Raw genomic sequence first — 25,707 nt, forward strand, 5'->3', positions numbered from 1 at the left:
TTACAAAAACACACAAAACACCCCAGCATCTTGTCAAATGTTGCATTCCTCCTAGACAATCTTCTCACTTGGGTTCAAGGTGAATTTGTTAAACAGAATGCACAGAGTCAAGAGAATGTTACCGTCTAAGGGGTTTGCGAACCAGAGGACACATAGTTAAAAATACATCTTACAAGATGCCTTCCCCCAAAACCCCTTTCATTCTGACATTCCGCCTCCGTCCCCATGGTTGTCAGCTGCTGAGTTGGGGGGAGGGTGTGAGGTCTGCTGGGGAGGGGAGCTCAGGCCTTAGCCTGGGACCCTGGCCTTGAGGACGAGCAGCCTCAGGGGCTCAGAGCAGAGCTGGCCAGCTGTGGATTCTGCCGGTCACGTCAGCCCTCTGTGCCTCGGTTTCCAGCTTGGTAAAATGGAGACCCGTAGTGCTGCCTCTGTGAGAATTAATCCAGTTCGAGTATAGAATGTGTGGGAGGCCCTGAGCGGAAATGCAATGTTTCTGCGTCTCCCGATAGCCCTCAGCAAGAGGCTTCGGGTTTGTCATCTTACAGTTGAGGAACCTGGAACAGAAGTAAAGCATTTCTTACAGTCTCAGAACATATCAGAATGGAGCTTTTTATATATTTTTTCTTCCTGATTTTGCCTTTTACGGTTGTGAGGGAAATAGCCGCACGATTCCCTAAAAGGGAGAGACTTTCTCATTTTATCTAGGCGTCTCCTTGCAAGGACACCGGAGGAGCTTGCCGTGACCTTGGTGGGCATGTGGGCGGCCGAGCCTGGCAGGTCCCAGGGTTTGGGGTCAGCGCTGGGCGCCTCATGCAGGCCTGAGTGCACACAAGGAAGCACCAGCAGGAGAAGGAAGCTCAGAGACGTAGAGTGAAACCAGGGCTTGGGGAGGAGGGAGAGTGTGGCCTCCTCTCTGGGGCATGCAGTCCACCCCCACGTGCTGAACCAGCCACCCACCAGAAGTGACCAAAACAGAACACCACACAGGGGAGGCAGGGCCTCCAGAAACAGGGAAAACAACTGAGAAGCTCAGGGGTGCAGTCCCAGCGGCTTAGGCTAGTCCAGGCCGGTCCACACTGGCATGCCAAGTCAGGGGCAGGGGTGGAGATGGAGAGCCATCACCAAGCAAAGGGGGTTGGGGCCCTGCTGGGTGGGGGTCATGCCCGCATGCCCCGCATGTCCCCCTGGACCAGGTTTTTTGCCACCTTGGAGCATGTGACCTTGATGAAGTCATCGGTGGCTTGTGGGCCTCACGTTGTTCGCAGAAGGAACCATTCCATCCCTCCCCCCCACCCCAGGACTACATGCTGTTCTTATTAGGGTCACCATCCGCAATGAGGACAGTGAAGGTCAGAGGGCCTTTGTGCACCACTCCCCAAGGAGAGCCAAAACTCAGGCCCAGGAATGTCTGATGCTGGAGACACGCTTGGCTCAGCAGCTGACCTGTGTTCTGTTCTCGGCAACGGTGGGGCGGTCAGTGAGATGTGACTGTGCGAGCAGAGCTGTGCCCGCCTGGGCCATTTTGTGTGGGGGCCAGTAGCTTCACGCCTGACCCCTGAGCCCCTGAGAACATCGCTGGGTTCTCATAACTGCCAGAAAACGCATACATTGCCATCCACATCATCGGCAACCAACACCTGCAGCCCTCATGGGTCCAGAGCCCTCGCCTGTCCAGATAGCAGGAGCAGCTGTGGGGCAGGCAGGCTCCTGGCGTTGCAGGGTGAGGGTGCTCTGTGCTTCTCCACTGTTCTGTTACCTCTTGTCTTCTTCTTTTCTTCTCTTTGGGTTTCTTTTGTACTTACTCTGTGCATGTTGTGTCTCCCATCTTTGCAGCAATTCCTTTTATAGTCTTCCCAGAAGAACCTGGTGTTTATTCTGTAATGCAATGGTAGAGTTTTTTTTTTTTTAATGCACAACTGCTGACTAGAAAAAAAATTACAGGCACAAGAATAAGTAAATGGGGGGTGATTTTGTCCCCCTCTAGAAAAATATAGTAACTTCAGCACACATGCTTTTTAGATTAAGGCAGGAAAGATAACATGATTTAACGAGTCTCATGCTAAGTACACTTGAGGCTATGGGAAAAGAGGAAAGGGAAGGAGCTCAGGAGAGGAGGGAGGTGACAGAAACCAGAAAACACAGGACAAGGGGGCGCTTAGCTGGGTTTTGCCAGAAGGGTGGTTCATTGGTCTTTGGATTTGGGAAGTCTCCTTCTGCCACTGTCTTCCCTTTAAAATGCTCACTCGGCCAGTGAGTACATGTTTCTGCTTCCATCCTAGAGGGACCCGTGAGGTGTACCCAGAGAGACAAGCCTTGTTCTAGTAAACAGTCCAGAACAACTCACATGTCCACCAACAGAGGAATAGTTAGATAGACTAGGGCACATTCGTATGTCGCTGGAAAAAAAGAAGGAGAGACATCTATAATTTGGCTTTGGAAAGGTCTCCAAGGTATATTGTTAAGGGTAAAAATAGACAACTGTTTTTAGAAAGAAAAAGAAGATCATAACACAAAATTACACGGAGGTACAGACCTGAGAATGTGAGTGTGGAAAAGCACACCAAAGTGATCAGGTGAGCAAATCTGAGATTGCATTCAGGTCTTTTGTAATTTAGAAATAAATAACAATTTTTTTTTTTAAGCCAAATGATTCATTCTTTCTTTCTTTTTTTTTTTTTTATTTGAGAGAGAGAGAATGAGACAGAGAGCACATGAGAGGGGGGAGGGTCTGAGGGAGAAGCAGACTCCCTGCCGAGCAGGGAGCCCGATGCGGGACTCGATCCAGGGACTCCAGGATCATGACCTGAGCCGAAGGCAGTCGCTTAACCAACTGAGCCACCCAGACACCCAATAAATAACAATTTTAACAATAATCAATAGATGCAATGCTTGTTGACAAGTTATTATTTGTGACCTTTGACCTGCCATAGCGCCAGACCTCCAAAAGGCCCCACTATGGACCGGGAGACCCCAGACGTCCAGCACAGGAGAACAGTTCTCTCAGCCAGAGCCTCACAGTCTAAAACAAAATTCTCTGAGGGCCAGTTTAAATTGAGCCAGGGTTGGGGGACCTGGGTGGCTCAGTCGGTTAAGCGTCTGACTTTTGATTTCAGCTCAGGTCATGATCTCAGGGTCGTGAGATCTAGAGCCCCATGTCAGGCTCCGTGCTCAGCGGGTAGCTGCTTGAGATTCTCTCTCTCCCTCGCCCTCTGCCTGTCTCCACCCCCCCCCCCCACCACCAATAAACAAATAAAGCCAAGGTTTTCTTGCCCAGGGACATTCGTGACAGCAATCATTAGCTATTGCTATTCAATAAAGTACCCCACGGCTGAGTGGCTTAAGACAACAGCCATTCTTCTAGCTCATGATCCTGAGAGTCAGTGTGTCAGGCTGGGCTCCGTTGCAGGTCCTCGGCAAGACCTGTGGCCGGAGGGTCATGGGCTGCAGGCTGGGGTGGCCAAGGCCGTGGAGATGACTGGGCTGGTCTCTGTCAGCCAGCAGGTGAGCAGGCTTTCCAGAAGCTGCAAGACCTTTTTGAGCCTAGGCTCAGACGTGGCTATGTATCACCTTTGCTGCATTGTGCCAGTCAAAGCAAGTCCTGAGCCTGGATTCAGGCCTGGCTGGGAGGACCTGCAGGAGCCCCTGGGAAAGCGGGGGAGACTTGCAGCCTACCACGTGACCAAGATAAGCTTCCAGGTGTGTTTCTGAGAAGCCAGAATAGGCAGAATAGAATGGAAAGCATTTCTCAGAGCTATTTCTGATAAGTGCCTTTTTCTATCCCAGGGTGTCTCGGTGGAAGTTAAGGTCTGGTCTTGATGGCTCTGATCCAAGCCAGCAGAAGCATCATTGCTATATTAAAGGACGCTTCAGATTGATTGTCACTATATCCTCCCCCCGGCCCCGACTCATTAATTTTCATATCCTCACCACCTAGCCAAGTCCCTGTGTGTTGGTTTAATGCGTGGATGCACTAACTCCAATTACAATCATTTCTCAAGAGCAGGTATGATTGTAGGCTGATTGCAGAGCTGGGTGATTTTGGTTTTGTGCTTTGTGTGTCTGTACACGGGTACAAGTGTGACTTCAAAAAAAAAAAGCAGCCTTTATTCCCCCCCCCAATGACAAAATACTAGTTCATTGTACAAATTTTGGAAAATATAAAAAAAGGGAAAACAATTAAATTAACCTTAATCAGACTCCGCAGAAACAACCAGCACCCTGTTGTGTGGTATATCCTTTTAGCTGTGTGCACATGTTTATGGAAGTGTGTGTGTGTACATGTGTGTGCATGTGTGTGTGAGTGATGGAGGCCAGTGGTTTTCCCAGCAGAACAGGCTGATGTTCCCTTGAGTCCCTGCAGGTCCAGCTTCCCACCTGCTGTCTGGGGCTCTCCGTTCCCCTTCGCAGGGGCACTGGGACTCGCTTCCTTGGTTGTGTACTTCCCTCTACTTTTTTTGTTAGTCGTTTCTGACCTTGGACAAGGGGAGTGCAGAGACTGAAGCTTGATGGGAGCAGATATGGAGACTCTCTCCTTCCCTGCGCAGGGATATGGAGACTCTCTCCTTCCCTGCACAGATGAGGAAGCCAAGGTCCAGAGAGGGCAAGGGCCTTGCTTAGGGCTACCCACCAGGCCCTGGGCAGAATGGGGACCCTTGATTGTGTCTCCACAGCAAACCCAGAAGGAAAAGGGCCCTGAATTCCACCAGGAAGCAAATTGGACACAGGTGACTCCTCCACAGGAAGCCTCTGCCCCCACCCTACACTTGCCCCACTGGGAATCTCTTCCAGGGGCCCTCCCCTCCCTGCCCCGCTCCAGATCGCTGGCCTCCCTGTGCTCGCTGGCCTCCCTGTGCTCCCCGCCCACAGGCCCCCATCTGGAGCCGTGGGAAATGGGAGCCTGTGTCCCTAGACGTCTGTGTAGCTTTCCCTGTCCCCTCCTTCTCATCTTTACTGAAACCTCACCTTCTCACAAGCCTTGGAAATTGTCACCCCCACATCCACACACGCACATGTGCACTGCCCACCTGCCCCTTGCTTGGCTTCGTCCCACCAGCAGACCTGCTCTACATTTTCTGTGTTTCTCCTCTGATTCCACCAGAATGACAAGAGGCCTGTTTGGGGTGTGGAGGGGGCTCCTCGCTCATCTTCTCCACGGCCCGCCCCCACCCCTAGCACATAGCAAGTGCTCAGGAAACATCTGGATGAATAAAAGATGAATGGAGTATCCTTTTTTTTTTTAAAAGATTTTACTTATTTATTTGACAGAGAGATAGAGAGCACAAGTAGGCAGAGAGGCAGACAGAGGGAGAAGGAGAAACAGGCTTCCCGCCGAGCAGGGAGCCCGATGTGGGGCTCGATCCCAGGACCCTGGGATCATGACCTGAGCCGAAGGCAGACGCTTAACGACTGAGCCACCCAGGAGTCCCTGGAGTATCCTTTTAAAATGGACATTATCTGAATTTATATATTCAGGCGTTGTAACAGGAAAGCCCTCTGGAACTTTCACTCTGGTCCTGTTCAGTTTGAGAATGGTCGGAATCCCGGCGTCGGGAGATCAGACTTTGCACCAGATCCCAGGCATCTCAGCAAAGGGCCATCTGAGGGCCGTAAGCATGATGGGGTCTGCCACACGGAGAGGAGGGGCAGCCCCCTGCAGCAGGGGCACAGGGCGCCGCGAGGAGTCTGCAGGGGGGTTCGATGGTTGAGGACAAGCTTGTGAGGTGGGCAGAGGAGGGTGGCATTCTGAGCAAAGAGAGTTTCCTTTGCACAAGAACGGAGTCCGTATCTGGGATGTGTGGAGGGAAGGCAGACCGTTTGTGGTTGTGGGAGCATAAGGGAGAGGGTGCCACGTACATTAGTTGGCGTGGCTTCCGCTGCCCTAAGAAGCACCACGGGGCGGGGGTGGGGGGGACTTAAACAACACACATGGACTTCCTCATGGTTCTGGAAGTCCTAGATCTGCAGGGCTGGTTTCCTCCGAGGCCTCTCTCCGTGCAGAGGGCCACCTTCTCCCCGTGTCCTCGCGTGGTTGTCCCTCTGCATGTCTGGGTCCTAGCCTCCCCTTCTTGTAAGGACACCAGTCAGATTGGAGAGGGCGTGCTTCTGTGACCTCATTTTAACTTAATCACCTCTTGAAAGGTCACATCCTGAGGTACTGGGGTTAGGATTTCAGCATAGGGATTTGTGGGGGCCATAGCTTAGCCCCTAGCACCATGATGGGAGTGAGTCAGGTGAGTGCGGCCAGCTCTGGGGGCTGTGGCCAGCACTTTGGGCTTTCTCCCGGGCATTATGGAGGAAGGAACAGTGTCAACAGATTGTGGTGTACAACCTGAATTCAGAAGAACTCAGATTGGACTCGGATTTTCCTTTGAATGCCAAATGCCTCTTCTTGGTGTAGAGGGCAAAAATTCCGAGGCCAGGGAGGACAGGCATGCTTTTATGGAAGAAACTAAAATTGCCCTCTGGACACCACATCAGTGAGATCCACAAAGTATGGTCATAAGTCGTTTGATATTTGCTCACAATTACTTTTAACACTTGGCATTTTGAAGAATAGTTCTGAATCTTCTTGTGAATTACTCTTTACCTTTGGCCCCTTCCCTCATCAAATCTTGCTTCTGCGGGGAATGCCCCCTTTCTGGGCTGTGACTGAGTCACAGGCTCAGGAGTCTGTGAGCCAGTCCCAGAGACCTTGTGTGTGGAACAGGGTTCCAGCTCTGTCGCAGTTCTGGGTGTTTCCTTTGAGATAGTCTTTGAGGAGCTGGATAGGTGTCATCGTGGAAGCTGGTGTCTCCAGGGAGCCTGGGACCGTGCGTCACAAGTCTTTGGACAGCCACCTGATAGAAGATACTGTGACTGCCCATTTGGGGCCGGGCTGGACTTGAGATCCTACAGCCAGTTCACTTGGAGTGAACCTCTCATTTGTGACCCAATAAACCAGTCTCTGATTCCAGTTAGTTCTCTTACTCCTGGGAATTTGCTGTGGATCTGGCACTTTCTAGATGCTGGAGACACAGAGATAAAGCACGAGGAGCACACCATCCCTGGGGGGTGTGATTTCACAGTGTGGAGCATAATTACACTGTGGAGTGGGGTTGCTGGGGCTGGGGAGCCTGAGTGCTCAGGGAGAAGCTGACGGCCTTCTAGGGGACAGACAAGATGAACCGAGTTCCTCCGAGTGTGGGGATGGGCAGGGGGTGACAAAGGACCCTCTGGGCCAGCGGGGCGGGAGGACACGGCAGATCTGTGAGCCCAGGGAGGGGAGAGTTTTGCTCTCAGAAGGAGGGTGGTTGCCACCTGCATAGGGGTGATGAGTAGCTTGGAGAGACTTGGAGAAACGTAGCTGCAGTGATGTGTGCGGCTCCCATACGAGAAAACTCAGTGCAAGTGGTTGCCTGTATTTTTGTTCGGGTTTTTTTCCCTGAAGCAGAGTCAGGAAGACTTTCCCACTTTAGCGGGACATGGGTTCATGTCGGCAGCCCCAGGAGCCCTGTCTCTTCTGCCCGCCTCCGCCCTGCTAACACATCTGCCCTTCCCACCTGTTCCCGTCTGGGCCACTCTCTCCCAAGCTCCTGGCTGCCAGGTGTCCCCTTCTATTTGAACTCTGAACAGTCACAAGCACTTTTGTTAACACGGGGGGCAAAAATAGGCAGTTTCACGGCTGGTCTTGTAAGAAGTCAGTGCCCCAGTTAGCCTTCTCTGTTCATCCTCCGTGGCTCATCGGGCCCCGATCACAGGGAGAGCTTGTGACAATCGTCTCTAGAGGGGAGCTTGCTCTGGGCACAGCACCCCTCTCCAGCCCTGCTTGGCCCGAGGGAGGAAGGCTGCGCTGGGGAGGCTGCCCAGACACCACGCTGTCAATAGCTGCCTCTACCTGCCCTCTTGTGTAACCTTCAGCCACCTGCCAGCCGTCTACACCTGTCCCCAAGGGCAGTTTTCACCCATGGGAAACCGGGATCACAGCAGCGAGGTGGCTGGCCCACACTCACACACCTACAAAGTAGTAGCAGGATTTGAACCCAGACCCTTTCTGTGGTCTTCCAGGAGCTCTGCCAGCCAATGGGTTTACTGTGTGCAGTCACATACGTTAGTCAAAACAGTCTGTTTAATCTGTTCCCTAACAAAAATCCAGATGGTCTGAAGGACATGGAGAAAATAGTTTTAACATGAAGTATTCTGTGAAAGCTGGGTCAGGTCAGGTGTTTGCCTGATTTGGCACTTTGTTGCCTATCCCTTTGGCCTTTTCGCCTTTATCTGCCTCTAAATATATGAAGGTTTTTAAAAATATATTTAACATTTTTCTGAAGTTTCAAACCCTTGGGATTGCTGATCTCATGGAGTAATCTCGTGGTGTGCTATAATCTGCGTCAAGCATTATTCAGAATTTGCAGTGTCCTGTTATTTTCTCACAGACTTTTTATTCCTTGATCTCCTTGCATCCTGGAAGTTTCTGAGAGTGAACACCTCACCCCACCCCACAGCTGTTGCCTGTTTATAAACTTTCTGTATATTCAACCTTAATTGGAAAGATCTGGGTGAAAGGTCTAGTATTTCTGGATGATTTTGGTTAACCCAGAATTTGTTGGTGAGGCAGAAGATGAACAGGAGAATGGCCCCCACAGGCATGACACGTAGGAGGTGATCGCTAGTCCCAGAGTGGGAACCAGCCTCCCTCAGCTCTCCAAAACCGAGTCGTCATCCTACAGCATGATGCAAAAGAGAGATCCTCTTGCTAGACGACAAGAACCTTAGTTATGACACTTTTTGTCATTCTGTTTTCTCTTATTTATACAGTGGAGAGTGGGATGTTTTCAAATAAACCCTCTAAACATGAAATCCTGAAAATGTATTATTTCTAAAATGCCACACCGTTAACAGCCTTTTAGCTGGTTACATTATAAAGCATGTTGTAACAGCTAAAAAAAAAAAAAAAAAAATCTGAGCCAAAATGTGTTTCCATAGCCCATATGCTGAATTTTGGCATCTTTATACCTTTTTCAAGCTGTTGTCAATTAGTAAAGAAATTAATTTCTGTCTTTATGTCCTTTGTAAAGTTGAGCATGTACTTGGATGCTGCAGAGAGCTAGAATGGAAGGCTGTTTCCTTTGGTGGAAGGTAACTCAGCGTGCTGGGGGCTGGGGGCACAAAAGCATGCTGTTCCCAGTGACCCTGCAAGGAAGCCTGGGCCAGCAGCAAACACAAGAGGAGGAAATGGCTTTTGTTGAGGGAAACAAACTGTTTTTCAGACCAACAAGCTGTGATCTTGGACTTTTTGCCAAATGCATGTTTTGTAAAAAGAGAAAGAGCAGGAGACAGAAGCAGAATCTGGTCACACGTTCTTTGCCCTGACGCCTCCTCACCGGGATCACATCACCTCTGTGGTTCCTTGGCCCTAGGACTTTGAGTCCTGCTTTGTTCCCACACTCTGCTCTTGGAACCTAACAAGGATGTTTTTAGCATGAGCGACATGTGTAGGCTGATGACCGAACATGTTTTGTTTTTTTTCCTTTGGTGGCAGCTAATGGACATATGGCCTTTAGCTTCAGGATGCAGTTCCTTTACTTTTAATTTGTCACTGGTCTTCCATTCTTACACTTTGGTAGATGCCATTGCTAATGAGGCTTCTGCTATTGGATGTCACAGGAGCACAGAAAGCAAGCCAGACCTGCACTGGAAAATGGGCTTTGAAACCATGATCTCTAAAGTGGGAAGGAAAGCTAGGGGTGCAGGAATTGTCGTTCCAGTAAAGCACTGAGGTAAGCACTGGAAGCAGACAGCACAGTCCAGGGAAATCTGCTGGAACTGGAAGACTGTGGCTTGCTGGTGTAGGCGGCCTCTAGCTGGATTTCTGTCACCTCACATTTGGTTACATTAGATATGGCTGCCTGCCCCAGAGCTTCCAAATGAGTCAACCCTGCACCTGGATGATTTTATGAACCATTGTTTGGGTCACATTTATATTCTAAGTTCACTCCCCACCAAAAGTGGAGAAAAGAAAAAAACATGACTTGAGCTCCATGTTCTTCAGCTTTCCCTGGGGTTCTTGCCTGGAAACAAAGCGAGTTTTCCACTTCCCATATAATAAAGACACAGCTCCCTGTGCAGACAAGGATGTGATGAAACTCACATTTCCATACTTTGCTGGGGACGACGAAAACTTTCCATTTGGAAAGCATTTTTGGTTCTACTAATGGGGACTCCCCCAAATAGTCATATCTTTTGATCCAGAAACCCCATCATGGCAAGTTAATCCTAACAAGTCTATAAACATCTGTAACAAGATGTTCATCCCAGTGTTATTTCTAACAGCAAAGATTGAAGGCACTCTCAATGCCTCGCCATTGAAAATAGTTAAGTGAGTCTTGATTTGATCCCCCTGCTGGGATAGCAGGCAGTCAGTAGAAATCACAAGTACAAATTATGTAACAATGTGGGGGAGAGGGGGTATTCATATTATATATTAAATTACAAATCAACTCCAGGCCCCCAGTCCCTAGCCAAGACCAGGCACACAACAGGTATTTAGGAAACATTTATTTGGTTGAAATGAGCTGCTTTTCCGTCTTCCTGCAGCAGCCCTGTTAGAGAAGGTCATGTTGGTTCGCAGGACTGACCTCCTCCCCACCCCACGCCCTAGAGCCCGTGCCTCTGGGGACTGGACTTGGGATAGTGGGCGGTCACTGAGCAAGAGGTCAAATTATGCTCCCTGGCTGTTCTTGCTGGACAGCACATCCTAGGCCACCTCCTCCTAAACCTTCTGCGCCTTTGTAAGGCACGCATCCATGGCGGGGGAGGGGGGGTAGGTGTCCCAGCAGGAGGCCCGTGCCTGACAAAGGGCAGAGTACCTGCATCCCAGGCTGGGAAGAGCCTGAGAAGCCCATGCTAGCCTGTCCTGGCCCCGCCGAGGTCGTCGTGTCCAGAGCCTCATGCAAGGCAGGGAGCCTCCCAGGGGCCATAGAGAATAGTATGATTTTGTGGGTTGTTAAAAACATAAGTGGTGAGCTGTTTAGGCAGCATGCCACAATTTGAGGTTTTTCTCCCAGCGACGTGTCCCAGAGGTCTTCCCAGATGAGCTCACATGGTTCATGTTGGCAAGCAATTGAAATGAGACTGAACTTTAATAATGCTCATTTCTGGTTGGCTGGGGGCAGGAGAGGTTTGTCGTTTTCTGTTCGTTTTTTTGTGTAGTTTCTTATTTCTGCAGCCAATACTTACTGATCACTTCCTCTGTGTCCAGAACTGACCTGAGTACTTTATACAGATGATCTCTGTTAATCTTACCAACAATCCAAGTCGGGTAGGGCTATTATTATCTGCACATTGCAGCTCCAAGAAGTTGAAAACCTTACTAGAATGAAGCCAGATTTGACCCGAGGAAGTCTAACCCCAGAGTTGCCCCCGCTAACCCCACACTCGGTGGCTACCTCAATGCTTGTCTGGTTTTTCCCAGACAGCTGCCTTGAACGTGTATTACTCTAAGTTTAACTGATACATGTGGCTGGTGGCTAGCATACGGGACAGAGCAGGCATTCTAGCACCTTCCTGCAGTCACACTGCCCGATGGCACAAAGGGCCGTGGTGTCCCGCAGCCAGGATGGCTGGGGGATGCTCACCCCCCAGAGGGGCTGGGCCGGCAGCTGCAGGACCAGGCTCTATCCCTCTGTGTTGGGAGATCGGTGTGCCCAAGTGGTGAGGGTGGGCAGAGAGGGCCAGATGGCCAGTCTCTAACCTTTTCACAGGCAGGGCCAGCAGGGATCAGGGGCTCAAGTGAGCAAGACCCCTAGGATCCTGGCAGGTGGCTTCTGCCCAAGGCCTCCCTTTGCCTCGTCCCTTATTCTGACAAGACTGAGTTGGTGGGGGAATGCCTGAGGCCGGATTCCGGAGCCCCCAGCCTCCACCCCTCCACCATTATCATGTGGGACTCCTACCCCACTTGCTCCTCAGGAAATGGAGACTTGATTCAGGAAACAAAGCTTCCTGGGGTGTGGCTTCCCCCCACATCTGCTTGAGGAATCAACAGGAAAGATCCAAATCGTCGTTCACAAATTTCCAGGAATCACGGGCACTTCTGACATCATTCTCCCTTGCCTATGCCTTGTGCCATATTAGTACATAATTAATGCCAGTTTTGAGGAGCAGAGGACCTCCCTGTATCCTGGAGGTGGTGATGTGTGGGAATCGAAAGTGACACAGCAGATGTCCCAGTGTAAAGAATGCAGGGTGGCTTTGGGTCCAGACCCCATCTTCATAATAACCTAATAGCGACAGTAGGCAGTTATTGAGCACTTACTACTTGCCACACACAGCGCCAACCACCTTACACTCAGGCTCTCACTTAATGCTCACGGCGCCCCATGGAATGGGCTTTGTGAGTGCCCCTTACTCCAGGAGAGGAAGCTGAGCCTTTGGAGGCGAGGTCGCCTGCCCCAGGTCACATGGAGGCAGCGCTGACTCCAGCCCTCCACCCTTAACCCCGGTCCGCTAGTGCCTGGCACTCTCTGGCTTTTGCCTCCTCGTCTTTACGCTGGATGGTGATCCTCCAAGTTAGAGTTGTTATCACCAACCGGAGGAATCACAGGCCTGGGAGGCTGGCAAAGGCATAGGTGTATAATAAAAGCTTAACAAATGAGTCTCTTTTCTTTTTGCCTTCGTAACATCTTATGTGTGCATCTTGAATTTGCACCTCATTTACTTTGTGCGGCTGAGAACATGCTGGCCCGCCTCTTGCCTTCTCTGAAAGCTGGGACCCTGACCTCAGCTGGTCGTGGGTGTTTGCATCTCTCCAAGGCTTTCAGTAAGCTCCGCTTTGTATATGTTAAAAGTATAGCATCTCACATCTTGGAGAAATGAATCTGCACTTGTTTTAAAGCAATCCACTTTACCATGTGCATACCTCTTTGTTTTTTCAAAGTAGCCCTTGGTCGAGTTGCCACAGCAGCTGAACTTGGGTTGCAGCAGCGTTTCTACGTTTTTGTCATGTTTACCCTACTCTAAGCTCCAAGCAGCTGAAGAGCATCACATGGGGACTTCTGGAACTGGGAGGAGGACATGACAAATCTAATATTTTGGAACGGGAAAAGGGGTCTGTTACATGTTAAATCTGGGGAATTCTAGTTTGCAGGAAGTTGAGCTGAAAGTTTATTTCATGCTTCATCTCTAAGAAAGCCATGCTTGTCCTGAGGATGCAGGCCAGCTGTCCTCCATCTCTTTGGACAGCTGGACAAGAGGAAATCCTTGTAAGTGTGAGAAATGCAGGTTAGATGTGCAGAAGAACGGTGGTGCAGAAGAGTGCTGAGCCCCAAGACAGTTCACGCGTTTTCTCATCTGGAACTGGAGTAGGGCCAGGAGGGTGACAGCTAGCATGCGCCAAGGGCCTGCTGTATGCCCAGTAGGTTATACTATTTCATTTATCCCCCCAACCACTTCAGGAGATGGGTACATGGCTTACCAATTTTGCACTTGGGCAAGTAATCAAAGTAACCACCATCTTAAACTGTGTGTTTCATTCCCTCGCTTTGTTATTTTATGCTTCTATCACATAGGTATGGCACTCAAAAAATACATTGTTTGCTTTTGCTTGGGTGGTTTTTGGTTTTTTGGGGTTTTTTTTTAGCTTTTATAGAAAACGGCTGAACTGCACACTTAAGCTGTCTTCGATGACTTGCTTTTGTTCACTTTATATTTTCTTGCTAAGGTTCATCCATGTTGCTGCATGTAGCTTTAGCTTATTCATCTGACTGTAGAGTGATCCCTTTTGCTACAAGATGTCCATCTCTGGCTATGATAACAGGCTGCTACAGTCATATGCCTGTCTCCTGGGGGGTCGCACAAGAATTTCTCTTGGGCGTATTTATACCTGGGGTGGAATTGTTGGGTTGTAAAATATGGAATTTCAACCCTATGAGATGCCAAAATGTTTTCCGAAGGGGCTGTACCGGTTTCTCTCCTTCCTATAATATATATGAGTTAGTGATTACATTGGACTTAGAGGCGGGGGCCTCATGAGGGCCTTCACCTTGCTCCTAGCAGTGTCTGTTGCACTCTGGCGTTTAGCCGCAGCGGATTCTCCCTCTGGGTTTGAGGAGCTGTGACTCCCAGTTCTGGCTCCTGCTGATGCAGCCCCATGATTCTCAAGGCCAGAGGCTCCACGATGATCCTCTCTCTGGTTGGCTTGACCACACATCCTGTAAGGGTCCCCCCACCCAGCCTGGTGCTTGCTGACCTCCAGTGGGTTGGCCAGGAGTGCAGGGCCGATACCCTAATTGCGGTGGGAGGAGGTGCCTGTCCTCCTACCGGTGGATCTTCCCAGGGAGACCAAAGCCTCGGCTCTGAGTTAGCTCCACGCCCCTCCCAGGGCTGCCTTGCCCATGGGAGGAGAGCTCCCCTGGAAAATCTGGAACAGACGAACTCACGAGCTGCTGTGCATAAATAGGACAGCCTGGTAAATAGCCAGTTGTGCCCTGGATCTCTGTGGGAATTGGGGAGCTGAGCCAAAGCCCAAACCAGCGCCCTTCTCCTTGTGCTTTCATCTCTTCACAGCGTTGGTTTCTTTGGCAGGCCAGCTGTGTGGCCCGTGGGGAAGGCAGCTACCTTGGAGGGCGGGGAGGCACCTCCAAAGGAGCAGAGGTGAGAAACAAGGAGAGCTTTCGGCTTGTCCAGAAGCCCTCACAGGGGTTAGGAGCTAGGAAAACCGAAGCCATGGGCCCCCGCCGCAGACCCCTCACCGGAGATTCCAGGCGCTGCTCTCACAGGGCAGATGGCCAAGTTGGGACCTGGGCACCCTGAGGTCTCGTGGAAACCGTGTCATCATTCTAGACTCGCCTCACTGACCTGTGCCTTTCAGAAGCCAGGGGAACTGGCCTGATGTTAACACCTGTATTCACAGGCCTGCCTTTTCAATAACACAAGCCCCATCTCTTCCCTGCTGGTAAAGGTAAGATGTGGCTTACTAGCTCCACTACCCTAAGGCTTCCTGTGGACGTCACAGCTTCTGTGGGTCTCTTGGTCTGCAGGGAAAGTAGATGCTGCTGCTGCAGGCCAGCCTCTGAGCTGCGGGCTGCCCTCCTCCATGTGGGGGCCTAGCGGGTGGAGGCAGAGCCAGAGACCAGGGCCAGGACCTCGGCCAGGACTATGTGTCCTTCTTCATTGAGCAAAGTCTCTGGTTCGCTGTCTCTTCCGTCCACCCCACCCTGGGGGCCTCACCCCACCCTGATGACTCCCTCCCTCCAGCCAGAGATGAAGCTTCCCCTCCTCACTCCTGGCAGCCAGAGCAAAGGCCACATCTGCTGAACCTCCCAGAGACGGGTCACACCTTTGAACACAGGGCGCTCATAGACATGAGGTCTTCCGTAAATGTCTGGTGCCGTTTGCTGTGGTTACTGTAGATGTCTCTGCCCAGCCTCCATGTTCCCACTGTACCCCACTCTCAAATGTTTGGGAAGGCTCTCTACAGATGCTTCCCGGGGCCCCCGTGTTTGCACATCCACATGCAGTAAAGAGCTCAGCCACTTGGCGAGTGCGACCTGCCCCGCGTGAGAGCGGCTGATGGGCCGCTCCCAGCACTTGCCTCCGGTGTGAGCAGCTCCCGGCACAAGCCCGGAGGGAAGGTGCCGGCTGTGTGTGCTCGCCGCAGTTTCTTTACCCTATGAGGAAGGGCTTCTCTTTTGTTCTACCAGCTTCCGAGCCTCCCGCTTCCTGCCCACGTTTCCCAAAGAGCCGTGACATTCGTGAAAGCACTGGATGTGGAGTCTGGACCCCGAATCACCGCGGGGCCGAGCTCCATCCAGTCTGCCTGAGGGTCCCTTTCCTCTGCTAGAAAATGGGGCACTGGAACCCTAATTCACAGAGTCGTGAGGATCAGATGGACTAAACCCTGGGAAAGGGGCTTTGTAAACTATCAACTGCCACTCAAGTATCGGGCATTGTTATTCCCACTTTGTGAACCCTTACTCTCTCTTCCCTTACTTCAGGCTGTATGTTACCGGCGCTTTTTTTCTATAAGAAAATGAATACTAAGTAGGACTGGTTCCCTAATAAAAGGCAAGTGGGGTGTTCATTTCTTTCTATTCTAACATTAACAGGATTATCAGCCTTCTGGATACTTCCCAGCGATCTCTTTTGCACATAATAGTAGCGTGGAAAATAGAAAGATTATGTATGAGACAAAGAGAGACTGGGATTATTTAACCATTCAACAGAGAATTACTAAGTGCTTATTTTTTTTTTTAACTTTTTTTTTTTTTTTGAGAGAGAGCATGAGAGGGAGGAGGGTCAGAGGGAGAAGCAGACTCCCTGCCGAGCAGGGAGCCCGATGCGGGACTCGATCCCGGGACTCCAGGATCATGACCTGAGCCGAAGGCAGTCGCTTAACCAACTGAGCCACCCAGGCGCCCACTAAGTGCTTATTTTTCATCAAATACAGTGCTAGATGTTTAAGACTACCTAAGACTGTTTTAATCAGGTATGGTGAGACACACAGACACAGAAATGACTGTCATGAAATAAGAATTAATTATATGCACAGAGCCCTAGAAACAGAAGATGTGGTTCCAGGGTCATCAGGAGGCAGGGAGAGTGAGGGGGAAACGTGGAACCAGGTGAGGCAGGGCAAGCAGGTGTAAGATTGACTAGTTTGAATAATTTCAGCATGCTCTGGGGCTCGGGGCTGTCCCTCCTTATCCGGTACCTGGCTCTGGGCTGCTTAGGGCAGGGGGTTAGTGCCCTGGAGTGCGAGCGCCATAGAGGAGGGGTGCTGGGGCTCTGGAGTGGTCAGTTACATATGGAAGCCTAGCTCACAGGTAAGTTCTTTCCCATCTCTAGAAATTGGTGAACGCTGGGAGGGGCAGTCTCTCTAGGGTCAGATGTTAAAGCGTCAAAATAGAGAAAATAAAAAATAATAAAAAATAAAATAATAGTACATAGAGGTAAACAAAACTCAAAGTACGTGGGATCAAGATCTGTAGCGCAGGGTTCTTTAAAAAGATACAAGGGAAAGAAGAATCTGAGTTGCATGTGCAAACTGTTGCTCAGTAGGCTCCGTCTACATGGTGGGACAGGAAATGTATCACATCCACTGTAGCTGGAGTCCTGGAGTTAAATCTCTTTGATGTGTGGCCATTATGGAAATACTGCTTATAATTCATTTCAACAGGCATTAATCAAGCACCTACCCTCTGCCAGGTCTGTGCACAGAGCCCTGAGGCAAGTGCAGATGAGTAAAATGGGATCCTTGCTCGCCAGGACAGCCTGGTGAATATGGGGTACATGCGCACTGAACTTCCTCCTTAGTTCGTGTCCATAGCAGACATCACTAATCACGCACAGCACTCTCTTCTGCCCAGTCCAGCCAGACTCGCCTTAGAATCCTCCACCGCACAGTACAGTGGGGGGGAGGGGGCACTCATTGAAGCTTTTGTCTGTCACCCTGGCTCCGGGGATCCTCAGGGCATGGGGGAGGGATGGTGCTGGAGGAGAGAAAGAAGGGAAAGTCTCATCAACTCACGTGTGACAAAGACAAGCAGTGCTTTGGGGGAAGGGAAAAATCACACCTGCGTCCAGGGGATCACAGCTGACTTCATGGAAGTGATAGGATTGGTGCCTGGTCTTAAAGGGCTTTGCTCCTGGCCTGGCGCAGGAGTGAGGGCTCCGCCGCAGAGGGGCTGGCTGTTCCCTGAGAGGCGCGAGGCAGGAGGTATGGGTGTGCTCTGAGGAACAGTGAGCAGGGGGGTATCAGTGGGGCTATAGGAATGTTTCTCTCGAGGCAGAGGGACGTGTTGGAGCCTTTAATGGAGGCCCCGAATCCTGGGCTGGAATGTGCAGACCGAGTTCTGGAAAGTGGGGGACGTCTGGCCACTGCAGGATCAGAGCAGCTTCCAGAAGCAGAGCAGGGCAGTGCAGAGCCAGTTAGAGCTGGGAGAGCTTGCGGTGGGCAGGGAGGCTAGTCAGGAGGCCGTGGCTGGTGAAACCCAGAAGGGGCCTCCCCCTCCCCCGCGCAAGCGACCGATTCAGGAGGCTGTGCCTCTGGAAATCCAGAAGGAATCGGGGATTAGCTAGCTGTAGGGACAGAATTAAAGTCAAAGACAACAGTGCTGTTTGGGCCTGAATGATTTGGAAAGACGATGGGGCTATGGAGCACCATGTGGAAGCCAGGAGGAGAGCCGGTCTGCAAGCAGTTTTAGGAGCCACGGGACAGTTGGAAATCTTTCGGACCAGGAGCTGGCAAGATGGATCTGCAGCTCTGGAAAGAGCCAGGAGCCAGAGACTGTGTAGCTAGGAGACATCTACACTCGGAGGAGAGCCAGAGAATGGGAGCCACGGACAGGAACAAGGGCGAGCTGGGGGAGTGCCCGGGGCCTCCTGCATGTAATCTGTAGAAAGGATAGGCAGATACTGTAATGCTTAATAACAGGAGCTAACTCCCAAATAAGCGGACTGAGCAGAAATCCAGAAATAGACTAGATTCGAGTGAAAATGGGAACTGTCGCATATGACAAGGATGACCTCACAATTCAGTGAAGTAATGAAGGACTTTTTCAGGACTTTTGTTAAGACAATTAAGACCCATCTGCATTTTGCAACTCAATAGAAGTGATGGTTGCACAATATTGTCAGTGTCCTTCAGGCCACTGAGCTGGATGCTTCGAAGCGATGCATATAGTTTATATATAAGCGATGCATGTACATGTTACCACAAAAAAAAAGAAATGAAACCATACAAGAACTCACAATGTATGACTGACGACACCCTTTAGAACCCTGAAGTGGAGAAAGCCTTTATAACCAAGAATCAAAATTCAGAAGCCGGGGCGCCTGGGTGGCTCAGTTGTTGGGCGTCTGCCTTCTGCTCGGGTCATGATCTCAGGGTCCTGGGATCGAGCCCCACATCGGGCTCCCCACTCGGCGGGAAGCCTGCTTCTCCCTCTCCCGCTCCCCCTGCTTGTGTTCCCTCTCTCTCTGTGCCTCTCTCTGTCAAATAAATAAATAAATAAATAAAAATTAAAAAAAAAAAATTCAGAAGCCATAAAAAGAAAGGATTTATTATTTGGCTATTTAAAAATAAGAATCGCCTGCACAGCTAGACACAACATAAATGAAGTTAAAGGACAAAAGACCAACTAATATAGAAGAAGCTCTTAAATATCAAGACAAAATGCAAGACAGAAAAAAATAAGCAAAGACATGAATTCTCAGGTCACCACAAAAGAAATACAGCTGGTTCTTGAAGAATGAGATGTTCAAATTATGCTTTCTCCCCTATCTTATGGGTAAAAACCCAAACGCCAGTCGACACGCTTTGTTGGTAAGGCTGAGAGAGACGGCCTTCTCCCATACCTGGGTGATCAAGTCAAGACCAGATATCCCACGTGGAGGGGAATTTGGCAGAAACTACCCAAGTGAGACGGGCACGTACCTTTCAACCAAGCAATCGGCATCTAGACATTACCCCGAGGGCACCCCTTCACCAAGGTGAATTAGAACACCCCCAGGCTATTTATTATAGCCAGCTGTTTAATAAACAAGAGATTGGCTAGCACACAATTTTCAACGAGAGACTGCTTGCAGAAACTTCCATTCACTCACGCAAAGGGATACCACGCATTGCAACGTATTTTTGCAAAAAAGAAATGCTTTGAGAGAAAACCAGAAAATAATTAAAATGGTTAACTATAGGGAGCAAGAGAGGAGAGGTAGAGTAGGTAGGCATAGAAGTAAGACTTCAGGGGTGCCTGGGTGGCTCAGTCGTTAGGCGTCTGCCTTCGGCTCAGGTCATGATCCCAGGGTCCTGGGATCGAGCCCCACATCGGGCTCCCTGCTCAGAGGGAAGCCTGCTTCTCCCTCTCCCACTCCCCCTGCTTGTGTTCCCTCTCTCGCTATGTCTCTCTCTGTCAAATAAATAAATAAAATCTTTAAAAAAAAAAAAAGACTTCATTGGATGAATCTTTTTATAAATTTCTAACTGTTGTACCAGGTCAATGTGTATCTATTCAGAAAAGAAAACTGAAAACCAAAACTTATAGCTGGAAACAAATTTATTTTGAAATTAATAAATCCAATTATATATCAAATTAGTAACATAAGCACACAGAGGAAATAATTATGACATATTTGCAATAACTTGAACTTTAAACACAAGACCCTGGCATATCATTACTGAACTATATTCTAAGGATAGGGGGCAGGGAGAACTGGGAATTATTGTGGAATGGGTGTATCAGTCCGCTCTAGCTGCCATGACAAAGCACCATAGATGGGGCAGCTTGTACAACAGACATTTATTTTCTCGAACATCTGGAGGCTGGAAGCCCAAGATTGAGGTTTCGGCAGGGCTGGTTTCTTCCGAGACCTCTCTCCTTGGCTTGCAGATGGCTACCTTCTGTGTCCTCACGTGGTCTTTCCCCTGTGCACATGCCCTTGATATCCCTGTGTCCTAATCTCCTCCGCCTATAAGGATAGCAGTGGGATAGGGTTAAGACCCACCAGAATGGCCTCATTTTAATTAAATCACCTCTTTGAGGGCCCTATCTCCAAATGCAGTCCCATTCTGAGCTACAGGGTCTCGGACTTCAACATAAGAATTTGGGGGTGGTTGGGGACACAATTCAGACCATAATAAGGAGTATGGAGTTTCAGTTCGGGAAGGTTCTGGACGTGGTTGGTGGTGGTTAACAGCACAGCACCGTGAATGTACTCAAGCCCACTGAAGTGTATGCTGAAAAGTAGCTAAGATGGTAAATTTGGTGTTATGTATATTTTACCACAATAGAAAAATAAAAATAAATTTAAGGAGGGAAAAAAACCCTCAGGGGTCGAGGGAGCAGAGAGAGGGTGCCATTGAGAAGGTGACAGCTGGTGGGCACCGGGCACCATGTGACGGTCAGAGAGGTGGCAGGGTGGGGGTGGGGCGCATGGCGGGCAGCAGGATAGTAGGGAACTGGAGCTTGCCCTCTGCCCAACGACCTGAATTTGAGGTGCGGGCAGCCTGTCAGTTCTAGGCAGTAAATCCTTACCCTTTCTATCTGTGAAATGAGTGTTGCCATCATTATTCCCGTGACATCTGCCCCGCCCCCCCACACACCGCAGAGGTGGCAGGAAGAGTTTGGGCAGACACCCTGGCTGCGTGGCCCCTCTTCTCTGGGAGCTCTTTCTTTTTTGTGATTTTCAAACAGTCGCGTGAGCTGCTTGCAGCCTGAATAAGGAAGCTGCAGCCGCCAGCACACTGTTTCTATAGCGACTGATGTCCTTCAGAAAGGGAAAACGTGGAGAGACCCTAAGAAAAGAACAAGGGGAAATGAACAGCACAGAAATGCAACAGATCATAAAATCCAGGAGGAATACGCTGTGACCTAGTTTTATCACAGCTTCGTTGAGACTTCTGGCAAACACACTTGACTATTTTATCTCATTGTGTGTTTGTCAGATTGTCATCACTGAAAGCTGTAAAGTGAGGTGACAGGATGCAACACTGTACCTGGTGAAAGGCAAAAAAAAAAACAAAAACCCAAAAAACCCAAACAAACAAACAAAAAGAAATACAACCATGAGGATTAAGGAGCTGGGAAAACCCCCAGAAAATTCTGAGTCCCGTCAATTTCACTCCCGGGCACTTGGTAGAAAATCAGGCCTGGTGAGACTCTGTGCACCTGTCCTTTCTTCCTTGGAAACAGCCACAAGGAAAGCATCCTGGCTGTGTGGACAGGCTTTGCAACGTTTACATCCTGGCTTACCACTTCCCCGCTGTGTGGTCTTGGGCAAGCTCCTTAACCAGTCTGTGGTTCGACTTCCGAAGCTGTAAAATGGGAAGAGAATTCCCACGAGGGACAGTGGTTGGAAAGAGAGGACTCCATGGGATGATACATTCGGGTCCTCAGTCAAGAGTGGCGGGTAACTGCGGCGGGGAAACCACTGAGCTTGCACAGCAGACGGCCTCCCGGTAACTGCAGGTCTCTCATCTCCCGTCCCTTCCAGTTGGCCACGGACAGAGCGAAGGAGACAGGATGGTAGTGTCTGACTTCCAAGTTTTCATCAGGGACGTGTTACAGCACGTGGATACCATGCAGAAAAACTACCCAGGGCTTCCTGTCTTCCTTCTGGGCCACTCCATGGTAAGTAGACCACCGAAGACCCCGCCCAAATCAAGCCCGGTCCCCAGCCTCACTGTGGGTAGGAGGCGTGAGAACCCCGTGATGAAGGAGAGGGGCTCCCCACCCCATCTGCTCTCTGCCTTGCTGACACCCCCCCCACTGCGTGCCCTGCACTTGGAGCTCCCGGGCACTTTAGTGCTCGAGACAAGCCAGGTTCAGCGTCCTGGAGACAGCCCCAGAGGGGGCTTCCCGTTGGGGCCCAAGGCACCAGGAGGCTGCCTGCCTGTCCTTCCTGAGGACCTCCGGTGCAGGGCCTCTTAGGAAACCAATCTTTTTTTTTAAGTTCTGTTAGCCCCTCGGTGCCATTTCATAGTGAGGCTCCCAAGGGCACTTCTCCCTGCAGAGCCATTTCTCAGAGTGGGGATGGCTTTCAGTCAGCGAGAAGCCCAGGAAAAGTGCCCAAACCCTGGGTGCTTGCTCCCGCTTGTACAGTACAAATGGGAACTGGGGGTACAGTCTCTCCCAGGGAAACAATTCCTTAAAAGTCATTCAAAATCTTTTCCACCTTTTAAATGTATACGATACCCTAAGAATCAACCAAGTATAATCTTTAAATCCTCGACCTGCAAATTGGTGGCACATCTACCCCCGGACAGCCTGACAGGTTGGCTGGCAGAGAATTTTGAACTGATGAAATGTGAAGGTGGGGTGCAGCGGGGGACTTTTCACTCTGGGGCAGGGCTTCCGCCCCCTTTATCGCAGCCTGTCTTGCTTCCTGTGTTTCTCTTACCTGCCTGGCCTCTGTAAGCCTTTGTGATTTCAACACCGGCTTCCAACTACCCTCAGCTTCAGGCCCCCAATCAAGGCCTCATGCTTCCAGCACCATCCATGCTCCCTAAGTATTTTTCTTGGAACCGAAATTTCTGGGACATTGACCGAACCAGGGGAAAAAAAAAAAAGTAGAGTGATCTCTTCTTATAATCCGATTACAAAAACAAAAATCTCATATTAAGGCTGACGGAATGGATGCATTGGGGGTCTGCCAGCTTTTGGCTTGAAAATGAAGTAGGAATGTGTTGTTTAACTTGCAGCCCACAAGCAGGAACCTTATTTATATCTCTCTGAAATGTTTGCTCTTGGGAAACCCAGAGAAAAAAAAACATGTGTAATAAAATAATTGCAGATCCAGTTTATCCAACATTCCATGGTGTCTATTCCAAGGTAGACCTCCCCAGGGCTCCGGGCCAGGCCTGCAGCTCGGAGGAGCGCATTGATGGTGCCTATTAGAAATACGTGTGCTGGCGGAAGCCGGCACCCAGCAACCCTGGCCTGTTTTTGCTTTGCAGGGAGGTGCCATCGCTATCCTCACGGCCGTGGAGAGGCCAAGCCACTTCTCCGGCATGGTCCTCATTTCGCCTTTGGTTCTTGCCAGTCCTGAGTCTGCAACAACTTTCAAGGTAAACGGACTTCCGGTTCTGGGCGAGTCCTGCAGTGCCTGGGACCTGGGGTGTCCACCAGGACGTCTTTTATAGCTAGAGTCTGGGGGAAAGGGTCAAAGTCCGTTTTTGGACTTTCATGCATTACTGTGTGAAGGTTTGGACAAATATCAAACATTGTTGCCACTGGGGTTCCATAATTTCTAAAGTCAGGTGTGTTTTGTTCCTTAGAGATGAAAGAAGAATGATTTCCTGTCTGTGCATGTTTTATTGGTGGAGGTTAAACAGGGAAAAGGTGACACGGGTTAGGAATCCAGCAAAATAACCTTTGTTAACAATCTGTGTTCAGGGTTGGGCTGATTTTCATTGAATGTTTGCCAACTTGAACCAAAAGTGCCCAGGGAGTGGAACTGCAGGCAATTTCTAACAGTGACATAGGGGCGAAGTCACAGCAGCTCTGCTCTGCTCTGGCCCAGAGCACTTTTCCCTCTGACTCTAGGGATGCATCCCCTTGTTTTAGCCATCATTTTGTTGTCCCGGTTATACTGGTAGGCAGTGGCATGCGTGTCCATCCTCTTGGCTCTGGGACTTCGAGCTCCTTGGACACGGCAAATGAGCACAGGTATGAACTACAATGAGCCTACTTGTACGTGGATTTCATAGTGCTGTAAATATATTTTCTCTTCCTTATGATTTTCTTTCTCTTTTTTTAATGATTTTATTTATTTGACAGAGAGAGAGCGCACGCACAAGCAGGGGGGAGGGGCAGAGGGAGAGGGAGAAGCAGGCTCCCCGCCGAGCAGGAAGTCTGATGCAGGGCTGGATCCCAGGACCCTGGGATCGTGACCTGAGCCGAAGGCAGACGCTTAACTGACTGAGCCACCCAAGGCGCCCCTCCTTATGATTCTCTTAATAACTATTTCTTTAGTTTATTTTATCGTAAGAATATAATGTATGATACGTACAACAAACAAAATATGTGTTAACCAACTGTTTATATTCTCAGTAAGGTTTCCAGTCAACAGTAGGCTATTAGTAGCTGGGTTTGGGGGGGGAGTCAACGTTATATATGGTTTTCAACTGGGCGGGGCTTCGGCACCCCTAGCCCTCGAATTGTTCAAGAGTCAGCTGTACTACCTAGGAGCAGAACAGGTGCTTTCTCTCTGAGAAAGGAGATGAAAGCATGGCATCACAGGACTGCTTGTTGTGAACGTGGGTTGTGAATGTTATGGACCCATCCTTTAGGGGCATGGGGTTTAAGAGAGTGCATAACTGAATGAGAGTGGAGAATTCCAACCCCATGGATCCCCAGGGAAAGGTTAATCTTATGCCAATGCCAGGTGGGGCTGCTGTCTGAGCCAGTTGTCAGGACTCTCAAAGGACTCAAAGGGTGAGGTGGGGGTCATGGGGCCATGGGGAACTGGGTAGCCATCAGCCCACGGCTTACCCCCCTTTCCCTGGCCTCACCGTCAAATGACAGCAGGACATTTAAATAATTGCCTTAGCTCTGATGCTTCCAGTATTCTCCTGAGGACCCAAATAGGGGAGCATAGGACAGGGAATGAAACCTTATAAAAATGTCTTCGAAGTGTTTCCTCCAGCCCACGCCAGAGATGGGTGGGCAGGTCCTGTGTAGAGGCTTTCCTTTAGATAGAGAGATGTCACCAATTTGAAATGGAGACAGGCTGAGCAAGAGAGAAACCTGGAAGTACCTGATAGTTTAACCAGAGAACAATGATTTACTTAATTTGCAGAAGCATAGAGATACTAGCTTCTTTGAATTTTACCCCATTTGAAGGCAAATCACCACTGACTTGTTGAAATCAACTATCATTAGTAAATTTCAGGGCTGTGTGGGAGGACAGATGATGAAACCAGAACCATAGGTAATGCACAGACGGGCTACTTCATAGTCATTGACATGTGCAAGAGGATGCGTGACCTCCTGGACGGCTCCCATCATGACTGTGATTATATAGCATGAGGCCAAATCACTCAAATCGAGGGTTCTTTTCCAAGTAGAACAAGCAAGACCAGGGTCACAGCGGAGAGGGGAATTCTCATGGCATCCATGTGCTCTGATTCAGGAAGATTTACTCAGTTCAGTGAGCGCCAAGCATGTGCCCAGCTTTCCTGTGTGTTATCGCCCTCAGGAGAGGCTGTGCCCTTGTTTTGTGAATGGGAACACTGAG

The 25,707-nt window shown here is 49.9% G+C and overlaps 2 protein-coding genes across 3 annotated transcripts in view; one reads left to right on the forward strand and one right to left on the reverse strand.

The window, feature by feature from the left end:
• The window catches only part of MGLL (monoglyceride lipase), a 114,067-nt gene that overhangs the window by 59,294 nt on the left and 29,066 nt on the right, over positions 1-25,707 (forward strand). For both annotated transcript variants that reach the window (XM_081823127.1, XM_081823129.1), the window contains 2 exons: positions 21,964-22,100; positions 23,426-23,536. In XM_081823127.1, the coding sequence (XP_081679253.1) occupies positions 21,964-22,100; positions 23,426-23,536 (248 nt within the window). The remainder of the gene's footprint in view (positions 1-21,963; positions 22,101-23,425; positions 23,537-25,707) is intronic.
• Positions 1-25,707, reverse strand: part of ABTB1 (ankyrin repeat and BTB domain containing 1) — a 104,961-nt gene that overhangs the window by 36,540 nt on the left and 42,714 nt on the right. The gene's annotated exons all lie outside the window — the stretch shown is intronic.

The sequence above is a fragment of the Leptonychotes weddellii genome, chromosome 1 (genome assembly GCF_054177405.1).
Source record: "Leptonychotes weddellii isolate Sample4059 chromosome 1, ASM5417740v2, whole genome shotgun sequence".
NCBI classification, from domain to species: domain Eukaryota; kingdom Metazoa; phylum Chordata; class Mammalia; order Carnivora; family Phocidae; genus Leptonychotes; species Leptonychotes weddellii.